The sequence below is a fragment of the Osmia lignaria genome, chromosome 13 (assembly GCF_051020975.1).
Source record: "Osmia lignaria lignaria isolate PbOS001 chromosome 13, iyOsmLign1, whole genome shotgun sequence".
NCBI lineage: Eukaryota > Metazoa > Arthropoda > Insecta > Hymenoptera > Megachilidae > Osmia > Osmia lignaria.
Genome location: NC_135044.1, coordinates 6034961 through 6056245, shown reverse-complemented (window position 1 = coordinate 6056245; position 21285 = coordinate 6034961). Strand labels below are relative to the sequence as shown.

General features: G+C 46.7%; 1 protein-coding gene across 3 annotated transcripts in view; it reads right to left on the bottom strand.

Moving 5' to 3' along the window:
• blo (bloated) overlaps positions 1–21285 on the bottom strand; it is an 82192-nt gene that overhangs the window by 44457 nt on the left and 16450 nt on the right. For all 3 annotated transcript variants that reach the window (XM_034319353.2, XM_034319354.2, XM_034319355.2), the window contains one exon: positions 15825–19306. In XM_034319353.2, the coding sequence (XP_034175244.2) occupies positions 15825–19306 (3482 nt within the window). The remainder of the gene's footprint in view (positions 1–15824; positions 19307–21285) is intronic.

Sequence of the window (21285 nt, the reverse complement as noted above, 5' to 3'; positions counted from 1 at the left end):
GATCGCAACCAGCGTCCACACGTGCGTTTCATTTTTCACTTCAGGAAGGAAGTTTCCAAGCTTTCGCGATCCCTGTCCATCGGTCGCGGAACGTGAACGGAACGCTTGAATGGAGAATGAAGAAATCCTTTCCCACGAGAACGATGCATGTTTGACGTAACGTTCGAGCGGTTGCAGAAATGAATTTTATCGTTGCTGCGAAGCTGAACCGGCGATCGACGCACAGCAAGGACGATCGTTAAAAGTTAGATGAAATGATCTCGCGTCACGGTTATTAACTCGGCCGGGGTACGTTCGACGATCTCTAGCAAACAGACGCGAAATAATATGCAATTAGGACGTCGAGCCGGCAAGTGACAGAGGCTGAATTAACATCGGATAGTCGGCATAGCGAACGCGCGACTCGCATACCGATAGCACACCGGGAACGGATTCGATCTATCGGAGCCGAGGCAGAGGGCAGTATACAGGTCGTAATTAAAGGACTGATCTATCGATCCTCTCGGATCTGTCGACACGCGGGACGGCTACCTGTGCCAGACAGAGGGCTACCAACACACTCGCGTAAATATTGCACACGTGCATCGTAGATTACGTACCGTGGCCTGTGTACACACACAGTGGCCATATATGGTGCACCAGACGTTAGTGGTCAGTACCTGGCGTGTATGGTGATGGTAAAGCGGTGCCACCATCTTTATCTCGGTCACGGCGACTCCGTGAAAGTGAGAGCCGTTTCTCCCCGATGCTCTTCGGCTACCTGCGAGTACGCATTTATTCAGACGATTCCCCTTCGTTTGCCTCGACTCTCTCTTTTCCTTCCTTCATTTACCTTTTTTCTTTTCGTCACTTTTCGTCACCCAAAATCTGGGTCGCGGAGCACCGGTCGTTCCAGTTCGATTAGTAAATGGAACTGAGGTGACGACGAGGGATGCAATTTAAATTTCGTTAACAAGTATTTATTAACGCGAGGTTGTCTACGAGAAAGTTTCCCTTCACGGTCGGAGGAGAAAGTTTGAGTTTTCCCTAATAAACGGAAGGGTACCCAAGCCTCCACAGAACTCTTTATTGTAACCCTTTGGGAGTGAAAGGGGATGGGAAGCACCGATGATCGATACCAAATGGAAAATGATAGCAGCGAGATGAATCGACCAGCCAACGAACACAGCCTCCTTGTTATCGTTGTACTCTCGCGTACACATATGTTCCTCGGTCTATTTTCTTCGTTTTATCGCGCGATCCCACGGCTTCCATGCGTCCGTATCCGGTCGATTCGTCGTGGCAACTTGACACACGTCCATACGTGTCACTGTGCCTGGATACGCGTCGCGTGTATCCAGCTTCGCCCCTACGCTCCTTCCCTATCGTCTTAACGGCGACATGAAATATACGGAGAAATCGATTCACCGATCGATCTTAATGATCCAGGTGAACGTAGGCAAAAGGAAAACCCGCGTCCACGCGGCCGACCAGGGGAAATAACTCGGCAGGATCATCGTAAGCGATCCTGACAAAAGGAAATACGTGTAACGTCGTTGATCATTTTCTACGACGTTCCGATCGGTTCGTCGCGTCATAGATTTATCTGAGATCAACGTGTAATGTCGCGATTACGGTTATAAATGGCTTGTTGCGCGATGCGTTAAACGCTCGGCAATCTTCGGTACGGTTGGACATAGGGGCGGCTGGAATCGCGGAATTACGAGTCTCTGTTCATGACGCTCTGACGGTCGAGTTTTAATGAAACGTTGAAAGGATTTTGCTGTTCACCGTGTGGTTCAGTTTGAAAAAGAAAAGAAAAAAAAAATCACCGCCGAGTGGATAGGCATTTGATCTTCTCCCTTGTAAATTCTCAAGTAATCCGATCGCCGGAGAAGGACCTCGGAACACGCAGACCTTCTTTGCATAAAACGTACAGGAAGATTTTCCATTATTTTATAAGTTAATGTTCACTGCCTGATTGAACGAGGAAAGTATAATATTTGAAAAGAAAATTAAAGAACCGAATCCACGACTAAAAGTGATTCCTCTGTCCATTCGAGTAGCGAAACAGATCGTTACTCTCCTTTTCACTTTCACGCGATGTATTATCAAGTAATAATGATCGGTGTATTGCGAAGATAGTCAGCCGGCTGATCGACAGAATGCGCGTGGAGTCGTTAAAAAGTACAAGAAATATTCGATGGAGAAAATAAGGAAAACGAATGCGCGGTTCGTCGAGTCTCGAAGCTAATAGTTAGCGAGCAGATCCTTCACAGACCAATATCGAATCGCCAACCTCGCCCCGTACGATCGGGTATATACTTTAATTGAACGATCGTAATCAGCTAATGGCGAAGAATTAATAATTCTATGGAAAGAAGCCGGTCTGGCGAATAAGCAGGATATATAACCAGTCGCGGTTGATTCTCATGGGATAGTCTTTGCAGACATTAAGCCGATGAATCATACTTTTTCTAGTTACTGCCAATTCACCGAGTCTGCGCTGAAAGACTAGGTTTCAGCCTGAATGGCAATATCATGATAAATATAGTAAAACATCAATTATCTGGTTAAATAGAACATCGTTAGTACGCCATTCTAAATTGACTCAACATATGGAATTCGCTTTTTAATTGGATACCTCAGAAATCTTAATCCGTCTTGACAAAAAATTCGAAAGTTCCATCATTTTACACTTGTTGGATTATTGATAATGATAATGCTAGTAAGAAAAAATGAATTGATTTAATATAAGAAACACTGAAACATTAAAATTTATTTAACCCACTTCCAATAGCACTTGTCCGCGATTCGCGATATATTCTACATTCGCAAAGGCTATTTGTACACATTCGTATTCCCTGTAACATGGCAGTGATTTAAAGCGTGCCGAGGCAGAAAGTAGCACGTTCCACGTGCGTGTGATTGAAACGTTATTAAATGTTAACTGTCCCTTCGAGTCATAACAACGGACTTCGTAAACGTTTCGCTTGTACCGCTTGTAAATTATCATTACTGTGAAAATTTACGACTATCCCGTCGATCGATGGAGGCGAAATTTTTTCTCGATCGGTCCTCTGTTAATATCGCAACCTTCGTGTTTGCGCATAAACGAGGAGAACAATAGCTCGGCTCTCTCGAGGGATAGCTGCCCGTGGAAAGGTGGGTCCCTGATCTACCACGCCTAGGTGGGAGCCGACCTTATAGCCAGGTGAGAAAAACGCCGTTTTAAATCGCATGGGCGCGGGTGCCACGGTGTTACACTTCAGCTAGCCGTTCTATCATTAGACACCGAGATCTGTAACACGAGACAGGAGAACCGAGTGCAACAGAATCGCTTCTCAAACTGTTACGTTGCCGCGAATTGTTGCGGTACGCATTATTCCCCAACACCTGAACACTTCCCAGACTTCAATGCTGAGAAGTTTATTCATTCTAGTTGTAACTCGAGATTTTGAATTAGGTAACCGAGGTAGTTCTCGTAATCCAGGTGATCCGGACTGATCTAGACGAATAAATTTCTTAACATTTTACCATGTTACACTTCCGTTCGGATTTTGCCTTTCATCCTGGCGTTTACAGTCAAGTAACGAGACGAATTCGTATAAAATAATCTTGATTTTTACGGATTCAAAGGATTCCGGCTCGCGGCAGAGTTCAGAAGGTTAAGAAAGACTTCATCGCTTCCAGATAGAAGGCCTTATTTACCGGTTGTCCATCAAAAGCCAACCTCTAACAAACATAATACCTCTTCAATCATGAAACTTGTCAGATATGCTGTACGTATCAATTTTCAATTGAAACATCATTTAAGAAAAAAAAAAAAGAGAGGCGTGCAAATTATCCACGCAACTCATCTTTTTCACGGCTTCGAGACGTTCGATATTGTCTGCCGTTCGATCTTACATTCAACGGGATAATAAAATCCTTGGGTACCAGTTCTTTTAAACGAGCTTCTAGGAAATGAAATGAGAGTTCGATATCCTGCATCTGTCGCGGGCCAAGAGGTGAAAATTTTCAAAGAAACGATCGTATGCTCGAAAACGATGACACGTTCGGTGATTGGTTGAAATTGATTAATTGCTCGGCGAGATGAATCTCGTTTCGCTCGATTCGTTTCTCGGCGATGAACTTCTCTAACGCAGCCGTAGAAACCGGAACGAAAGAGACACCGGTGTCAGTCGAGCAAGAAATAGAAGGGAGAGAATAAAAAGGTCGGTCACAGAGGGAGAACGAAACGGAAAGTGAACTGTACGGCTTGGTGTGGGTGTAGCAGAGGTTGTGGCACCGAGTACCTTGGCTACGGTATGTACCCTCTCGACTCTCTATATCCGTGCACACTCCCTCGTATACCTTCTCTCTTCTCCATCTTTTTCTCATACCTGATACCTTTCCCACTTCTCTCTGTTTGCAACGTTCGCTATGCCAGCAGAGACGCTGGCGCCTGCGGCGATTGCACACGGCACAGGTGTCCGCTCGCATTATGCCCGGCATACGGTACCATGACGTCGCCATAGTGAACACCAAGCGACGTTGTAATTTGTAAATTACATCTTGCTCTTGCCAGAATCAAAAAGGATCAAGAGAAAAGAAAGATTCATGATGTTCGCAAAGGATGTTTTTAATGGGAGTCAATGAACTGGTGGTAGTCGAGGAAAGGGTTAATAATACGAAAATATTTTATCTTCGTCTATCAAGTTTCAATAGCTTCCCACCTCGATAATAAACGAAGAAAAATAAGATCAACCGCGACAAATTTATTACCCAAATTTATTTTCCTTCCACCACCCAACGAGCGACGGGGTCTGCCTTCCGGTTATGATAATAGGTCACCGGAGGCCGATGCTACCAGCGAAGAGAGAGACTGGATAGCTCGTTGGAAACGCAGAAACCCATCGAGCAGCTGATCTTATCGGGAGCAAACGTTTGCTCGAGTTGCCGGACGGTCGCGAGATCATGAATGGAGCCGATCCACGTCTTCCTACATTGATTAGAACCGATTTCTAGAACGAAGACGCGAAGAGCAAAGCGCGATTAACCGAGCGGTGGAAAATATCTGGGAACGCGTAGGAGCGAAACAGGTTATTTTTCAACATCGTATCACTGGACTCGTCACCAGAGTGATTTTAATGAGTCACATCGCGACGCGTTTGCATAATATCGCAGTAAGAAGAAATGCAGCGAGGGGAAAATCACTGTCCGGTTAAGCTAATTGAACAGCGGCGAGAGAAAGACGCGTGGAACGATGATTACGAGAGGAATAAAACACGCGGTGGAAATAGAGATCACGCTACTCGTATATGAGATAAACGTTGCCGATTGCCAACTGTCGGCTGGACCTTGAAAATCGTCTTTTTCTTCGCGGAAAGGAATCGATGGGCGGGTGATTTCGCATAAATTGCGAACCGATTGGAAACAATTATCAACGATACAACGGGAGTGATTCGTGAATTCTGGGAAATCATTGAGTTGCTTTCTGAAAGATGATCGCAGCGTGCGTCCCGCAACGTAGGCGAGATAATGAACGGTGCACGCGAACGGACACAACAATCTTTGTAATTTATTGATTGCACGCTATCGGACACACCAATTCCACCGATATTTCGACACGCTTCTCTACGAGTTTAATAAAGCACCAACGGTATTTGCACAATAATCTTACGTAACGCAGCGTGTGTCCCGTGTAGCAATTTAATCGGCAAACTGCAGGAAAAGTGAAATCAAACGAATTAGCTGCAACGAACGAAGCGACGCGGACGCTTGTGCAACTCGGGAAAATCGTTCTCACGAAAATTATTATTATTATCGGGGAAAAATGAAAGACGTTCTCGGTGAAATTCTAAGAAAGAAATTCGCCAACGTTCGCGTAAATTGAACCGGAGCCAAACGATGGCAGGCGATTCTGTTCGGCTTTCAGCGAATCCTCTCTGTTTGCATGACCGAAGCAGCATGAGAAGAAGAAGAGGGCTTCTTCAGAATGAAAGGAACGGCGAACGAGCGTGCAATTTCCTCGATGTATTAACAAGGGGCAGTCGGCGAGCCGCGTTACTTAGGGCAGACGTGCATTTACGATTAGTTTCGAGAGGCACGCAACGGAATTCGAGCGAATCCTCTAGCTAGGAACGCCTCGCATTCTAGTGACCGCGCGTTACTTTCCTTGCCATTCTCTCCGGCTAGAAATAGTGGAAACGCATCGAAAATGTGTCTCCATTAACGTCACGCAGAGTTTCGAATCGTCCGATGCGAGCCGTTTCGCTGGATGAAAATCGCGTTTGATCGACGTGGCAATTTGCAAAGTTCTGCATCGAAGAAAAAACGAAGCTCTTAACGTTGCAAGAGATCGAGATCAATGATCTCCGATCTCTGATTTACCGACGAGAATTCCTTGAGAATTCCGTGTATCATAATGATAACCTCCACGCGGTTGCGACATTCTGGTTATGGTAATCGGATAGCAATACAAAAAGAGAAACTTAATTGCTCTTGGCGGTGATACGATTTCAATCTACCAGCAACTTCTATCTCTTTGCGCGCAATCGGTACTGCTTTCGAACGCCAAATGATTCGATTATACCGATTACGAGTTCTGCTGCCAGGTGTCATACGTATAATACAGACGTACATACTTCCAAGCAACAGAAATAAAATCTTCTAAAATCGGTACAAAGCTGAGTTTTATTTCCCATTTCCAATAGTATCTCTTTTCTCAATTAGACTTGCAGGAAAGCATCTAGATCAGACTTTCAGAAAGTAGTCCGCGATAGCTTCGATTAACGAGGAGAAGAAGTTCCAGTAGAAACAAAGTCATCGAACCCGTGACACAGAGACTCTAATTTATAATTAGTCGAGTCACACGGTTGAGGTATCAGACGGCTGCTATGTATTTTCCCTGGCACGTGAGCCTGGCGCGAAACAAAGCCTGAGAAAGCGAACCTATCTCCGTTTCGAATGCTGCTCCACAATCTGGCGCATTCCACGAGAACCACCAGCACGGCGGCTGCATTCATAATCGTAGCCTTTATTCTCTTTCTCTCTTCTTTTTACCCATCATTTTCCCCAGCCCAACGAGAAGAGATTTTTGCGAACCAGGTTGAATTTGCGAATTTTAACTCGATTCGTCTAGCGGAATAACAAACTCCTTCGGGTGGTCGAAAATTTCCATCATCTTGGGAATTTTTCTAGTCTGTATTTTGTTTCTAGACAGCTCGTCCCTCGTTGCAGCACGATTGTTTGCCTTTCGCAATCGGCTGCCTCCTCAAAGTTATTCAGTCCACTTCCAATATGGAGACAAGTGGTGCAACAACCGTACTCGTCTCGTTCGAGTGGTCCTCTTCGGTGTCCTCGCGTTTCTGTTGCACGCGGCTATCCTCAGATGGGCAATTTCGTTCCTACGAACATCGTGACAGAAGTGATTTTATAAAGAAAAAAAAAATTGTTTCCCCATCTGCTAAATCGCTCAAAGCTTCTCGATCCTAAAGACTTCTGTCAAATTCCTATTTCCTTTGTTAGAGAGAGAGAGAGAGAAGATCGGTTTGCAATTCATGAAGCACGCATCTATCGACTTCTAATAGCGAAGAAGACAATGGACAACGGCAGCAGGTTATGGGTCTCCTGGATACCTGATCCCACGACCTTGCGAAGTGGGTCGCGCAACGGGCAAACAGACGATTATGTTCAGTCAAACATGCGCTAGCGTAATCTACGTGCAGCACACTTAACATACACGGAAGAAAACGGCATAGATTGTATCTATGTGATCTCACGGGACCCAGTGACAGTCCATAACCGCGGATACTTTTCGCGGGAACGTCGATCGAGCCAGCCGATAGACGACGCGTTCTTCGATCTTCACAATGATCCTTGTTAAGAGACCTTGCTACGAAATCACGACTTCTTTGTTGTTTCCATGATTTTTTAATCTTTGGACTCCGTCGGTATTTGGAAATTTTTCTTCTTGTCAATTTCTCAGCTACGATTGACGCGTACCATAAGTCATTTACCTGGTAGAGGGTGGATGGATTCAAAGCGTTCACGCGGAAGATGGTGCAATATATGGTTGGCAAGTATTTAAAATATCATAACGGAATGGTGGAGTGAAAGGAGGATCGAGGATCCATTCGAAACGAGCCTTCTCCTCTCGTTCTCGTTTTCGCGCGCGATTTATCAACTTCAATGGCTGTGGATCGGTGAAAAGACTCGGTATCACCTTTGCAACGGCTGGTGTACCAATGTTCCCGTGGGTTCAGCGACACGAGTGATCTATTTACGGACCGTTGGGCGCGAACGTGTAACAAGATTACGTTGTCAGACGGGCTAACAAAGTGCGGAGGGAGGAAACAGGGCCGCGAGTTGATAAAACTTGCGACGTCCTTGCTGCTGGACACGTTTTAAGCTCGATCTTTATGATCGATAAGAAATATGGAAAATACGCGGGTAATGATTTCTGTGAAATTCGATCGAAACTTTAACTACGGTAGCTCTGATAACTTCCTCGCTATTTATATTCCAAGTTGGAAAGGCTATTTCGAGGAATCGAAATTTTTTCGCGGTTCCCGCGGCACGTGTAGAATGCTTGCCGTAGAAAAGACAGACGACAGGCGTGCAAGGAACTGGTAAGTAATAGGTTACAGTCGATCGCAGTATCGACGTGTAATGTATACGAGTGGTATTGTGCCACCGTTTGCCAGCAGTGGTTGTGGACCACCCACACGAGACCACGGTGTTCTCGTAACAACATTCTCTTGGCTAATTACATAACCAGCCGTCTCCGACCTTCTCAACTTCAGGTGGACCGACAAAGTTACTCTCGGCTGGAAGATGGATAACCGTTCACCACGACAGTTTCATCGTTTTCATCGCACATGCATTAGTACTAATGATGATAATCAGTTGCGGATGACTCGTAACAGCGGCTCTGATTATCATAATTGCATGCGCCGCGTACGGGTAGACTTCGAAACCCTCCTTCGTTATCTCACGCCGTTTACGATGAATCGTAGCAACGTTACCGTTTCAATAAACGTTACGTTTCATTTGCCGAAGAATTAATCTTCTATAGGGTATAACTGTTTTACTGATAATTACCCGTGCACCGTTATGGCTGTTGCGATTTTCCCTGTTCCTTTTTATACTTAACGCAAGATTATTCATAGAATTCCATGCAAATTTTCAACTACTCTTGGATATTTACATAACAATTCTATCCGACTTTCTAAATAACTAACAGACACGAACTACTTCAAAATTGACCCTGTCAGTCAGCAATGATTGACGCCGTTTCAAAGGGATCGAGCAGTGTCAATCATCTACGTGCGATTGCTAATCAAACTGTAAATCTTACATGACAGAACGGAAGAAAGACAGGTGATTCTATAGTATAGAAACATAACGACTGCTCTTTCATCAATTTCCCTTTGTTAACCTTATTTCTGCTTCGCTGTCCTATCGATACGCATGCCTACGCGTTTCTATTTAAAAAGATCCTGATTATGGCTGCACTTATTAGCGATTACCGATAACCGATCACATTGATGGAGAAAGTAACGAGGTAAGCAAGATGCTTCGCAGAATACTCTCGCTGTTAATATCTGTCGATCGAACGGCGATACGTGCCTTCTCTGAGAAAGGAAGATTATGTAGCAAACCGAACGAACAAGATCGACCAGTATTCATAAAAGGTCGATCACCATTTGCAGAAGGTAGCCGTGCTCTATACCGTATATTGATATTGGCCTGTATATAATTCACCGTAAGTAGAAAGACTGACAAGCGCCGGTGACGAAGAAAGAAGCAATTAAACGCGTCGCGTAACACGATTTCCGAATACGGTATCGAAGGTCTCGCGATTGAAATTGTTTACGCATCGGCAAGGTTTCTGCCCATCTCGAGGCTCGTTTCATCAATGGACAGCCATATTTTATTTAGCCCCGAGGATCCATAGCTACGAGGTCACGAGTATTGAGAAACGCCGCTTTGCCTTCGTATCGGTATTTGCAGATCGCTAAGCTTCGCGATATCATTACATCGTCCGGCAAAACGATGATCAGTCATCTTGAATCCACAACGAAAACTTATGACAGAACGATGGTATAATGACTGTCGAAGTGATGACGCGAAAAATTCGCTCGCGAAAGTGGCCTCCCGATCGGGATAGACGGCGGCCAGCTCGATCGAACAAACGCTTTTTCAACATACATGCTAGCAGTCTGGTCGAACGAAGCTTTAAGATCATTAATCGCTCGTTCCCGTAATTAATTGCTTCTAACCGGCACGCTGATCAGCATGGGACCGTGCTGTGTACACCCCGCGGAGGGAAATCTCGGCGCACACGTCGCTCTGTCTCTTCCACCAGGATTTCTCGTAATCCTTCGACGTGTAATTTACCGAGCCTCGTCTTCGCGAGAAACCTGGCCTCGTTGAAATTACATCGAAAGGGTAGGATTGCCGGACAGAGTTCGCTAAACGAGAAGACGAAGAATCTGACAATTCGCTACGAAAAAACCAGGATGGATCATTCTTTTTTACTTTTTTTTTCTTGAAGAATTAAGAAATATTTCAGCAAGTCTTAATTGAATCAAAAGACTGTTTGACCTTTTCAATTGGCAAATCCGTAATCTCACGAATTTCGGGATAAATCAGGTGGCATTTTAAGGAATTCAACTCCTTCGCCAAATTCTTGCCGACAAACGCCTCTGGTAATGAGAAGAAAAACATTGCAGAGAAAAAGGTAGAAACAAGCGCGAGAAATCGTGCACACTCCATAAACAGAGAAATCATTCTCCGCGTTCACGAGGGTTTCGAGCGTATCTGAATCGGCTCGCGCCTCGCGGACCGATGCATCGAGCGTGTTCCACGCTTATTTGGCGAGTCGGGTAGCTACTTGTCGCGTCATTACGCTCGGTAACGGTAAACGGCGTGCACATCGGTAAGTTCCTCGAGTTTACGCGGGCTGGAAGGCGTGGAAAGCGATCGGTATACGGTCGGATATGCAAATCCGGGTGAAACCCGCTTTAAAACGGAGCGAGAGGGTGTAACGCAGAAATTGGAAAGCGGCCGGCGAATATTCGCGAGCGATTTGCACTCGCTGCTTACACGCTTCCAGATACCTATGTATTTGCCTACCTGCCTGTCCGCTGCTAACAGATATCCCGAGATACGATTTCGCGTGAGAAGAGATATATCCGCGCCTACGTGATACACCTACAGTTAAACCTACGTGGACGATTGATGATTTTATTCCGGAAATATCGACGAGCGATATCGTTACGACGATGAGCAATATTTATCGCGAGTAGGCCTTTTTTTGGCGGCACGATAATGTAATGAAAAAAATTAATACATATAAATTGAGAATTTCTCCGTACAATATCGGCCAAGAAATTTCCATGCGCGTAACCGTTATCCATACTGATCCGAATCAAACAATGAAGCAAACGAGCGAACATACGCTAACAATGAAATTCCCAGGTTAATTCATCGCCCACGCTAATTTAATCCATCCGCTGGCACACCGTTTGAACAAGCCACGAACAGAGGAGATCGAGGTTGTTGCAGAAAACTCGGCTAGCCGAGTTTTCCCAGGCTCGGTTCGGGAAGACTTCTGGCCGAGGAAAACGTTCCTTTCAACGAACGAACCCAGAGCGAAACGAATCGTACTGGCATCTCTTAGGGCTATCAACGGTACCGTGCGGCTATCCAGCAGGATGTTACACGGTCAGTTTCGTATACAAACAAGAGGAAGAAAGATGCAAGCGAGCGTTATGCGATCTAGCGCGGAAGGTTTCCGTGATGGCACACCGTGGTTCTAAGATGCAGCCCCCCGAGCCGGAGATATCAATAAATAACCTATCATGCAATATTATCTCAACGGTTTTATGCCCCGTGGTACGGGGAATGCGATCCAATTCTTACATGCTCTACCGGCTCCTTTCCTCTACACCAGCCACACAATCGCTTTCGCCTCCGCGAGCGGAGATGCGAATGATCCGCCTACCATAAAGCAAGCGCATCTAACACCCATAGATTCACGGAAGACGCCTTCCACTCTTCGTGTCCCTCGATTCTACCCTTCCATCCATCAGCATTTTTCCCCAACACCGAAATTACCTAATCCAGAAATAAATTCCTAAAGCTGCGATAAGATTCATCTAAACAGAGTGAGACTGACGACGAGTCACGCTCCGTCGAATTCAACTGATCCACCGAAATCGTCGATCGCGTCAGGATACATAACCGCGAACAGGGCCGTGATAGGTGAGCTAATAAATCGTAATAATCCCGACGTACGTCGGTGCAGCGTGCAGGCAAATGCCATTAGCGTGAACTTTCGATGAAAACGGGATACGAGCTGGTGGCGGTGGCGGTGCACACGCCGCAGCCTGGCTGTACGTGCGCGTGTAGGTCAGCCTGTGGGTGCAATGCCGACGAGGTGTGGGCTTTGCATACCGCAGATCTCCGACCAACGGACTGATCCTTTCAGCGTGCAAGTTGGAGAGCACACCGAGGGTGTGTCTAACGCGGTGCACTTGCTCCGCGCACCACTACATCGTGAATTTTTTATAGATATCCAGAGGAAAAGTGTCTCTAAACGATCGGTAAGCGAAGTGGAAGCTTTCATCGATGACGAAAAATTTGATTTGGAAAATGATTAATAAATGAAAAAATGTAATATTTCGGAGGGTTTCCTCCGCTAAGAACTTCGCTGGTCGCCAGAATTTAATGTAGGAATGAAAATATCTAACGATAAGCTAATTCAATCCTCGCGACTGTCGAATAAACTACCTGTTTCCTGTCACGAGCCTCGAACTATCCGAACAATCCCAGCGATCATACACCGATTCACGTGCACCTAGTCGGCAAGGTTAATTCCCGCGGCTAGAACGGCTCGCACCGTCAGCCATGCGCGATTCTTGCTGCGATAACTTTTTTAACCAGACATCTCGCTACGTGGAATAGTCGCAGCGCATTAGACACGCCCTGCATATGCATGCACGCGCGGATGCAGGCCTGCACCACTCTCGTGCTTGAGTTTTCATGGAATCTGCTCGCTGTGGAATGCCGCGGGTCACCACCGTTGAGTGATTTCACTTGGTCGACCAGATTCCCGCTAGCGTGTATCTCTGCCTTCGAACCGCGCGTATTCCTTGCGTTTAATATTGCTCACCGAACCAATGTCTAGCATGTCATACAGACTCGGGAATTTTCGAAAAGCCATTAAAGACTTAATAAAAATAAGAAGAAACAGGTACTCGTAACTCGAGAGATCCGGCAGCCAAAATGATTCGTTCGATGACTGTCGAAAAATGTTGATCGAGGCTCTACCGTGGAATCCACGCGAAATCGAAGAGGTTCCATTCGTTTTACGGCTATTTATTATTAATTATCCGAGTGGAGGAAAACGCGCCTGACGGGATTCTGGCTTCTCCTCGATTGTCCACTTACGAGGGAGTTAATGGCTCTTTTTTGCCCGCGACTCTCTTTCCTCGTCCTTTCTTTCTTCATTGCACATGAATGAATATCGTGAAAACACCGTCGAAGGTAGACCGCAATAAAGAGTTACGTGTGTGCGTGCCTTTTGCAGCTGGGCGTGAATCGGTCGGGTTATTATTGGCGTTCGTACCGCGTGGGTGTCCGGCTACGAGCCAGCGATTCCAGCTTCGAGCGAGACACATTAAAGTTAAGTACTATTTGATCAATTCGTCGCGAGCGATACCTGGTCACCTGCTGGGGTGTACGTTGTGCAACAACATTTCAAATCCTGTCTCAAGATTATCCGCTTTACAAGATTGCCTCTAATTACTGCCATATCTTCAAACGGTGTTAAAGGATTAACATCAAGAAACGATAAATTGGAATCGAGATTTTTTTAAGATTTTCTAAAACCTTCACTAACTACAGTTCTATCTAAATTGTTTAGAAATCTTTTATCTAACAAGCCCGAGTATTTAATGTCATTGTTAAGAGTATAAAATATCTTTCAATTATAAAGTAATTTCATCGGTTGCGTTGCGATTCGAAGATATCTATGCTGGCATACAAAGTTTTCCCAGCATAGAACCGCGTCCCGTTCCAGTGTTCCTTGGCTGCCGGAACTTAGGCGAGCCGTTGTTTCAGGTAAACGTAAGACCCTTAGAAACCGGAAGCATTCGATAATTGGGATCTCATACCGTTCTCTAGTGCACGGTTGCGTCACGCCTAACTGTACACAAGCGAGTGGAAAGTATCCGTACCGGTAAGACGGTATACCGGCGAGGATCGCACTCCGCCCACGCGGTAGAGAACGTTTTCCAGAGCGTTTGTCACGGCAACGTTGTGCGGAAACGTGGCCACGCGTTCGTTGCAACCTTAGCCATGTTTTCGTATGCTTTTTCGAACGGTTCGCTAACCACGTTGAAACTAAACATACGATACAGCCTGAGCGAAGCGAAACACCATCCGTAAATTGTATTAAATTAAATCGTATGCTTTGGAATACAGTTGTTATGGTGCACCGCGTCAGATTATTTTCCATCTCGAGAAAATTTGAAATCAGATTTTAAGCCGTAAAATAATTAAATAAACGAGAGGAGAATCATGAAACGCGAGGAAATTTCCTCGTGTACCGTTCATCTGCGAGAAGATGGCTCGCGATATAGAAGAGAGGCAATGGAGGATCTTCGTTTGCTCCACCTGACCCCACTCTTAATGTCTATCTTAATCCCCACCCATGAATTCCGGAGGCTATGCCACTGCTTTGAAATCATCGTCGCCGCATCGCTCTGATCCAATCACACTTGACCACCGATTCATTCGTTCTTCGTCAAGCGATTCGACCAATTACGAAAATACTTGTGACACGAAGCAGGGATAGTGGGGCAATATAGATTCTGCCATCTTCTCGCGGACGAATAGTAGCTAACCGTTTCATAATCCATCAAGGAGAAACGAAACGAAACACTTGGTTTCCTCGTGCGGCGATTCATTTTGCATGAGACAGCGAAGAGAAAAAGCCCTCGGTCGATTCCCTTGATCGTCGTCTAATTCAATCGAAACACCATTACAATGGCCGGTAATGTCTTCTGGCGAGCGAAGCAGCGAGACGGTGATGCAATCGCTCGTCCATAAAATCGTCGGGGCTCCGACTATCTAATCTGCCGGAGGTGGCGACTAGCAACGATAATTGTTTCACGCCGTTTTACAAGTTTCGCGTCGGTGAAACGATCGACCGGCGCAGCAGGGAATCGTTTTCTTTCACTAAGGATTTCGCAAACCAGGATACGTAGCTACGTATCGACGTTTCTTTGCTCTGAATGGGAAAGATTAACGGCCGCACGCAGATCGTTGCTTATACGAACCCGATGAAAAACAAGTAACAATGGTAAACGCGGTGAAAGACACCGGTTAAGTCCATTTGCATGCTCTCACGGTGGGTGGAAAGGTGGTGGTGTTGCGAAACGCGTGGCCAGGTTTCGCGATCGGAACAGGTGGGTTATACCGGGCGAATTAGCGGCGTAACCTGAATTTCCAACGGTCCACGATTAATGATCTCGTTCGCGTACTCGGCCACCGAGTACTCTTGTTGCCTTCGGATTTTTATCGTAATCTTTTTACCCGACCGCGTAATGCGTTTTTCGTGTCCGACGTAATCCACGCTAGACTGCCTCTCGTTACGTCCTTTTATTATGCATTGTGTATCGACTCGCCAGGTGCAGCCGTAACGTGGTTGCGCAACCGTTAATAATCGCGCGAAAATTGCTGGAAGGCTGGCAAGATTTTACGAAACGTTTTCCTACAGTTCCTTTTGTCAAAGTCAACACGACATCGTGCGATAAAAATATGAAATGATAAAAAAATAAAAATCCTACCTGATTGATGTCACTGCCCAGATCCCGTGCGCTTTTGGCGCTTCTCAGCTGATCACCACGGTACTCCCTGTACCTCATCGTCACCTCGTCATCCGTGAGAGCGCCGCTGCTGCTGCTTCTCGCGTTCTTCCTGTTCTTCTCCTCCTTCGCCTTCTTCTCCTTCTTGCTGAACAGTTGCTTCACCTTGCTCATAGTGCCACTTTTCTTCGCCGCCTTCTTCTCGTACTTTTTATCAGCACCGGACGGCGGTTTCGCGGTCACCGGCGGCGACTTCGAGACGTCGTTCGAATATTTCTCGTACTTCCGCTGCTCGGACGGAGTGAGATTCATGTTACGATCGGTGTGCTTTCGTTCCTGTTTGATGAACTGCCTGGTGACGAACCCCTCGTCCTCGGACTCGATCTGTTCCCGTCGATCGACCTCCTGCGAGTCGCGTCTATAGTCGTTCTCGATGCCGGAATCAGCCAGACGATCCTTGCGGTCGGAATCGCTCAATCGAGTTTCCCGATGCCGGCGTTCGATGTGCGTTCTGGTTTCCTGTCTGGCGTGTCTGGATTTGCCACCCTCGTGGTAAGCCCTTGGTGGCCTGGGCGGACTCTCGTCGAAGGGCTCGAGTCTGTTGACGATCGTTTTGGCGCGGCTACTGTCTCTTGTGTCGGAATCGTCGAAGTAATCTAACCGATTGCGCGATCGTCGCAAAGGTTTCTTCGGGTCTTCGTCCAGCTTTCGATGCTCCTTTCGTAGGGTACGCAAATTCTCGTCGTAACGAGCCTCGCAACGGATCGAGTCCCTGGCCGTGGTGTCGGAATCGTAGCGACTCGAATTGTAACCACCTCTGTCGGTGCGTATCCTGGGCGGAGAACTGTCGTAATCATCGTGAACCGGATGTTTGCTGCTTGTATACCGTTGAGTGGTACGCGTCTCTTTATAGTACTTGGACTCTAGTTGGCTGCTGGTCAATTGCGAGATATCGGTATCGTAATCGTCGTTCGGCCCCTCCCGTAAGCTGTCCAAGTGCCGTTTCGCGAACGGCGACCTCTCCTTTCGACCGTTCATCTCCCTCGCGTTCACGTAGTCCCCGTGGCTGGTCAGGTTCTCGTGAGACCTGGTCGTATACTCGCTCCTCAACGCCCTGACGCGCGCGTTTTCACCGACTTCGTCGAGTCGTTGGGTCGATTTACTCATTCCACGTATCGACTCCAAGTTCTTCTTCTTAGGTAGATACGGATCTCTCGGTCGAACGTCGCGATCGAGAAAGTCGTCGCTCTTCGAGAGGGACTTCCTCTCGTTACCGGTGAATTTCTTGGCGATTATCGGAGACGAGAGGACGTCGTCTCTGGGCTCGCTACGAAAACGATGAGCGACGGCAGTCCCTTCCGGATGTAAAGGGGTCGATTTATAGGGACTGCTCGAACTTCCGGGGGTTTGGTATCGTTCCTCGGGGCTGGTCCTGCTTCTGTCGCTTATAAACGGCTTGAAATCGTCCGCGTATCCTTTGTGCGTTCGCGTCTCCACGATGTACTTGTCCCCGTACTTGTCCGTTCTGGTTTCCACTTTGTAACCGTCCCTCGGTTTCGCGTCGATGTAACCATCGGTAGGGATTTTGTTGGTGATCTTCTTCTCGTAGCCGTACACTTTTCCATTGTCCTCGTGCATCTCTTTCTCGAAGATGTACTTCTCACCGTTGCTGTTCGTACGGGTCTCGGTGATGTAGGTGTCCGTGTAACGTTTCGGAGAGGCGACGCGATTCGGCGTAACCGGGGACGGTACGATCGGCTTATCGATGATCTCGTGTTCGGACGACTTCTTAACCGGCACGTTCGCTGTGTTCTTCGCGGCGAACATCTCATCGGCCAGAAGCCTCGATTTGATCCTGGACTCGAGGAGGTCGCGTCTCGCGCTAAGTTCCGACGTCTTGTTCGATATCCCCGACTGCGTTTGCCTCGCGGTGGCAAATTCATTGTTCTCCCGTTGTCTGGCGTCCGTGCCGTCCGCTCTACCTCTACCGGAAGCGTCGACGAACACCGTGGACGTGTACTTTTCCGGCTTGTCGTAGAGACGTCGATCGATCTCGTCGAACTCGTGGCGACGTTTCGTGTCCGCGTTCCTGGACGCGTAATCTTGCGCGGCTGGGTAATGAGCGGGAAATCGAGCGGACGCGTTTTTCCTCTCCTCTTCGTATCTCGATTTAAACGCGTTAATTTCGTTGTTGCGCCTTAGGTCGCTGCTGTAAGAGTAATCGGTCCTACGATACTCCTTCTCCGCGGGACTGTTCTCGCGGGACGAATCCTTTCTCTCGAGGCCGAGTCCCTCGTCGCTGTCCGAGTGACTTCTCTGAGCCTTCTTCTTATCGGTCTGCACCTGAGCGTAAATCACGTTCGTCTGCGGAGGCGGCGGGCTGCAAGAGGACTCGTTCGGTCTGGTGTAGGAGAACGGTCGATTGTTGTTGTGACCGAATCCGGGCCCGGGCGAGACCATCGTTCTGGTCAGCTGCGGCGGGGGCGAGCGATCGCTGGATAATCGGTGAATCATCTTGTGTATCGTTGACTCTTCGCCGCGTTGCTGGAGATCGTATCGGCTGCTGTGCAGCATGCTACTCGTACCGACCTTGTCTACTTCGTCGAGTCCGGTGTCGTTTGCCGGTGAACGGCTACGCTGCCGTTCTACCTTCTCCTCTTTCCTTTCTTCCTCTTCCCCGCCTCTTCCGATCTTGTTATCGTCTTCTAGCTGGATAGGTATGCGTCTCACGATTCCTTTCTTCTCTCCACCCTTGGCCGATATCGATTCCTTGCCAACGTTCACTTCCGTCTCTATCACCTCTTCGACATCGGTTTCCTCCTGTTTCGACTTCTTCGCCTCCGGTCTGCTGCTGTTATTCTCCCCGGTTGACACCGCGCCGAAGTAGAACGGTTGCTGATCGACGTGTGGCGACGCTTCGATGATCGGGGACAATGGTTTTTTCGCCCGACTACCACCGAGATACGATCCTTCGCTCTCGCTGCCGCTTCTCTTGCGATGCGATCGCGACGAACTGGCCGCGTCGCTCGCGCTACGACCAACCGGCTTTCTCTTTCTCTCGAGCTTCGGTGAGAAGAATCTCGCCAAAGAGCTTTTCAGCTTCTTCGTACTCGCATCGCTCGCGCTCCTCTCCAATGACTTTTTCTTCTTCGAATTTGGCGGTGGATCGACGAGGTAACCGCTGGTGGTAGCGCCGATTTCCTCGCTCCTACGTCTCACATCGAGTGGCAGTTCCGGTCTCTTCTTGTTGCGACGCGCCGGCAATGTGCTGAACCGACCTGGCAATCGTCTGTTGTCGTGGGCGATGCAGTGAAGGCTGCCCGCTTGTTGAAGCACCAGGGCCGCCTCCTGTGCTAGGTCCTCCTTGCTTCGCGATCCTATACTCTCTTTGTGCACCGGGGTGGCGATCAACCTGCCTTCGCCATCTCCTACCAGTGCCGCAGTCACGCGGGGCGCTTCACGTTCTGCAACAGCCACATCGTTTCGTCATTTCAACCGAAAGTTTCCACCGATACCGTACAGTGTTAAGCAGCCAGTTGAAAGAGAAAATTAATTTTACATTAAACTTGAGAGTATTTCATTAAAAAAATTTCCCTCGATTCAAATTTCTTTTAACAGCTTTGCTGAAACACCCTCTATATTAAAACTCGCGTCACTGATTATACGAAGAAACGCTAAGAATAACGTTAAAGTTTTACGATTAGAAATTTTATAGCGAACACTGTAATTTAAGGGCTTCGTAAATGAACCAGCTAAAGATAGTAGGTACTACATAATAGAATGTATTCAGAGTGTACGATTAATGAAAATTTATTTAGCAATAAAATTGGTTAATATCAAGCCATTAGGTTTTTGTGATTCGTAAAGGATGAACTTTAGCGATCGTCGAATATTGTGTTACGTTAAGAGGGAAGTTGTTGGCGGATTACGAAAATCAGGAATAACGAGTTAAGGCTATGCCAAGAAACTAACGCGTTACTCGGCAATCTTGCCCGCTCATTCTCCCTCGTATTAACCTTCGCGGTAAATCGTTCAGGCATTAACTGTCATTTTTAACGCTCGCGCGGCAGTAATTTCCGACGAGCCCGCTTCCATCTAATTGCCGCGCGATTATAGTCGCGCTAAGGATGGAAAGGAGCAATTATCATTCATTCAATCTGACACTATCAATCTATTAAGAAGCTACTAATGTTGCCCGAATTTCAGCTACGGGTCTGTTCAAACGATAATCGTTAGGTCCAATTAACTCCTCGGAGCGAACCGATGTTCTTTCAACTCCACAGTAGATCGGAGCGCGGACAAAAAGATGCGTCGAGAAAAAGACACGCGAAAAGAACTGGAACTCATTCCTCGCGTCCGCAGGGCTGCTTATTAACGACAAAAAGAGAAAACGAAACGGGAACTCGCGAAGGAATCATTTTATTAAGAGAACTACGGAATATGCAGGGTGTCCCACAAAAGATGATACGTTTAAGTCGTGAAATTATAATAATTGCAAATAAACGCGATAAAGAGATAGGTAGAGTGTTTGCAATCACGGAAATTTGAAACGAAAAATTCAATTGAAATTGTGAAATAAATTCGATATATCAAATTTTTAATTGAATTATGTTACATACTTTTGAACGCCCTGTATAATGACGCACCCTTTTTTCCAGGTAGCTGGCAAAAACCGTAGACGCGGCAGCTTCGTTTAAATCATCGCGTTTTAACGAACGAATTAGGGGATTGCAGAATTTTAATTGGACGGCCGAAAAACAGCGTCCATTAGTAGACGAGAATATAGGAAGCACGACTGGCTGGTTTCTATCGTCGATAATGATAAAATAAAAAAAAAAAATAAAAAATTCCACGACGAGCAGTCGCATTATTGGATTTGTAAATTAGCAATTTATGTTAAGCAGACCGGCCTGCTCGTTAGCGGTTAATCGCCATGTTTAATCAGCGGCTAGTAGCCGCCACTAAAATGTATTTACGAAATAACTGGTCTGACAAAAAAATCTATATCCTATTCACAAATTATAAGTAAATTCTGCACATTTATTTCCTTTTGCATATTTACCAATCAACAGTTCTTTTCAGACGTCTATTTGTAGACTGTAAAGAAATTCATTTATGATAATTGAAATTACTCAAAACCTTTTTCAAGGAGCATTGTTTAGCAAATGTGAGATAGTAAAATCCGTGCCGGGGCCATTTTCCCATGCCAGACCCTACCACGACGATTCGTTCCGGTTCGAAAATTGAAATTCCATCAAAGTGATTCAATAAAAGATAAAGCACGTCTAATTTAATCCACACTTCGTATCACGTGTTGCGTGCATAACGCAAGCGAGGCCAATCATTCGATGCTCTCAACAAATATCATGTACCAGTGACCTTTCCATAATCGTGCACCTCCAACAGTTGATGCACGTTTCTCGGTAGAAGTTAATTGACGCGC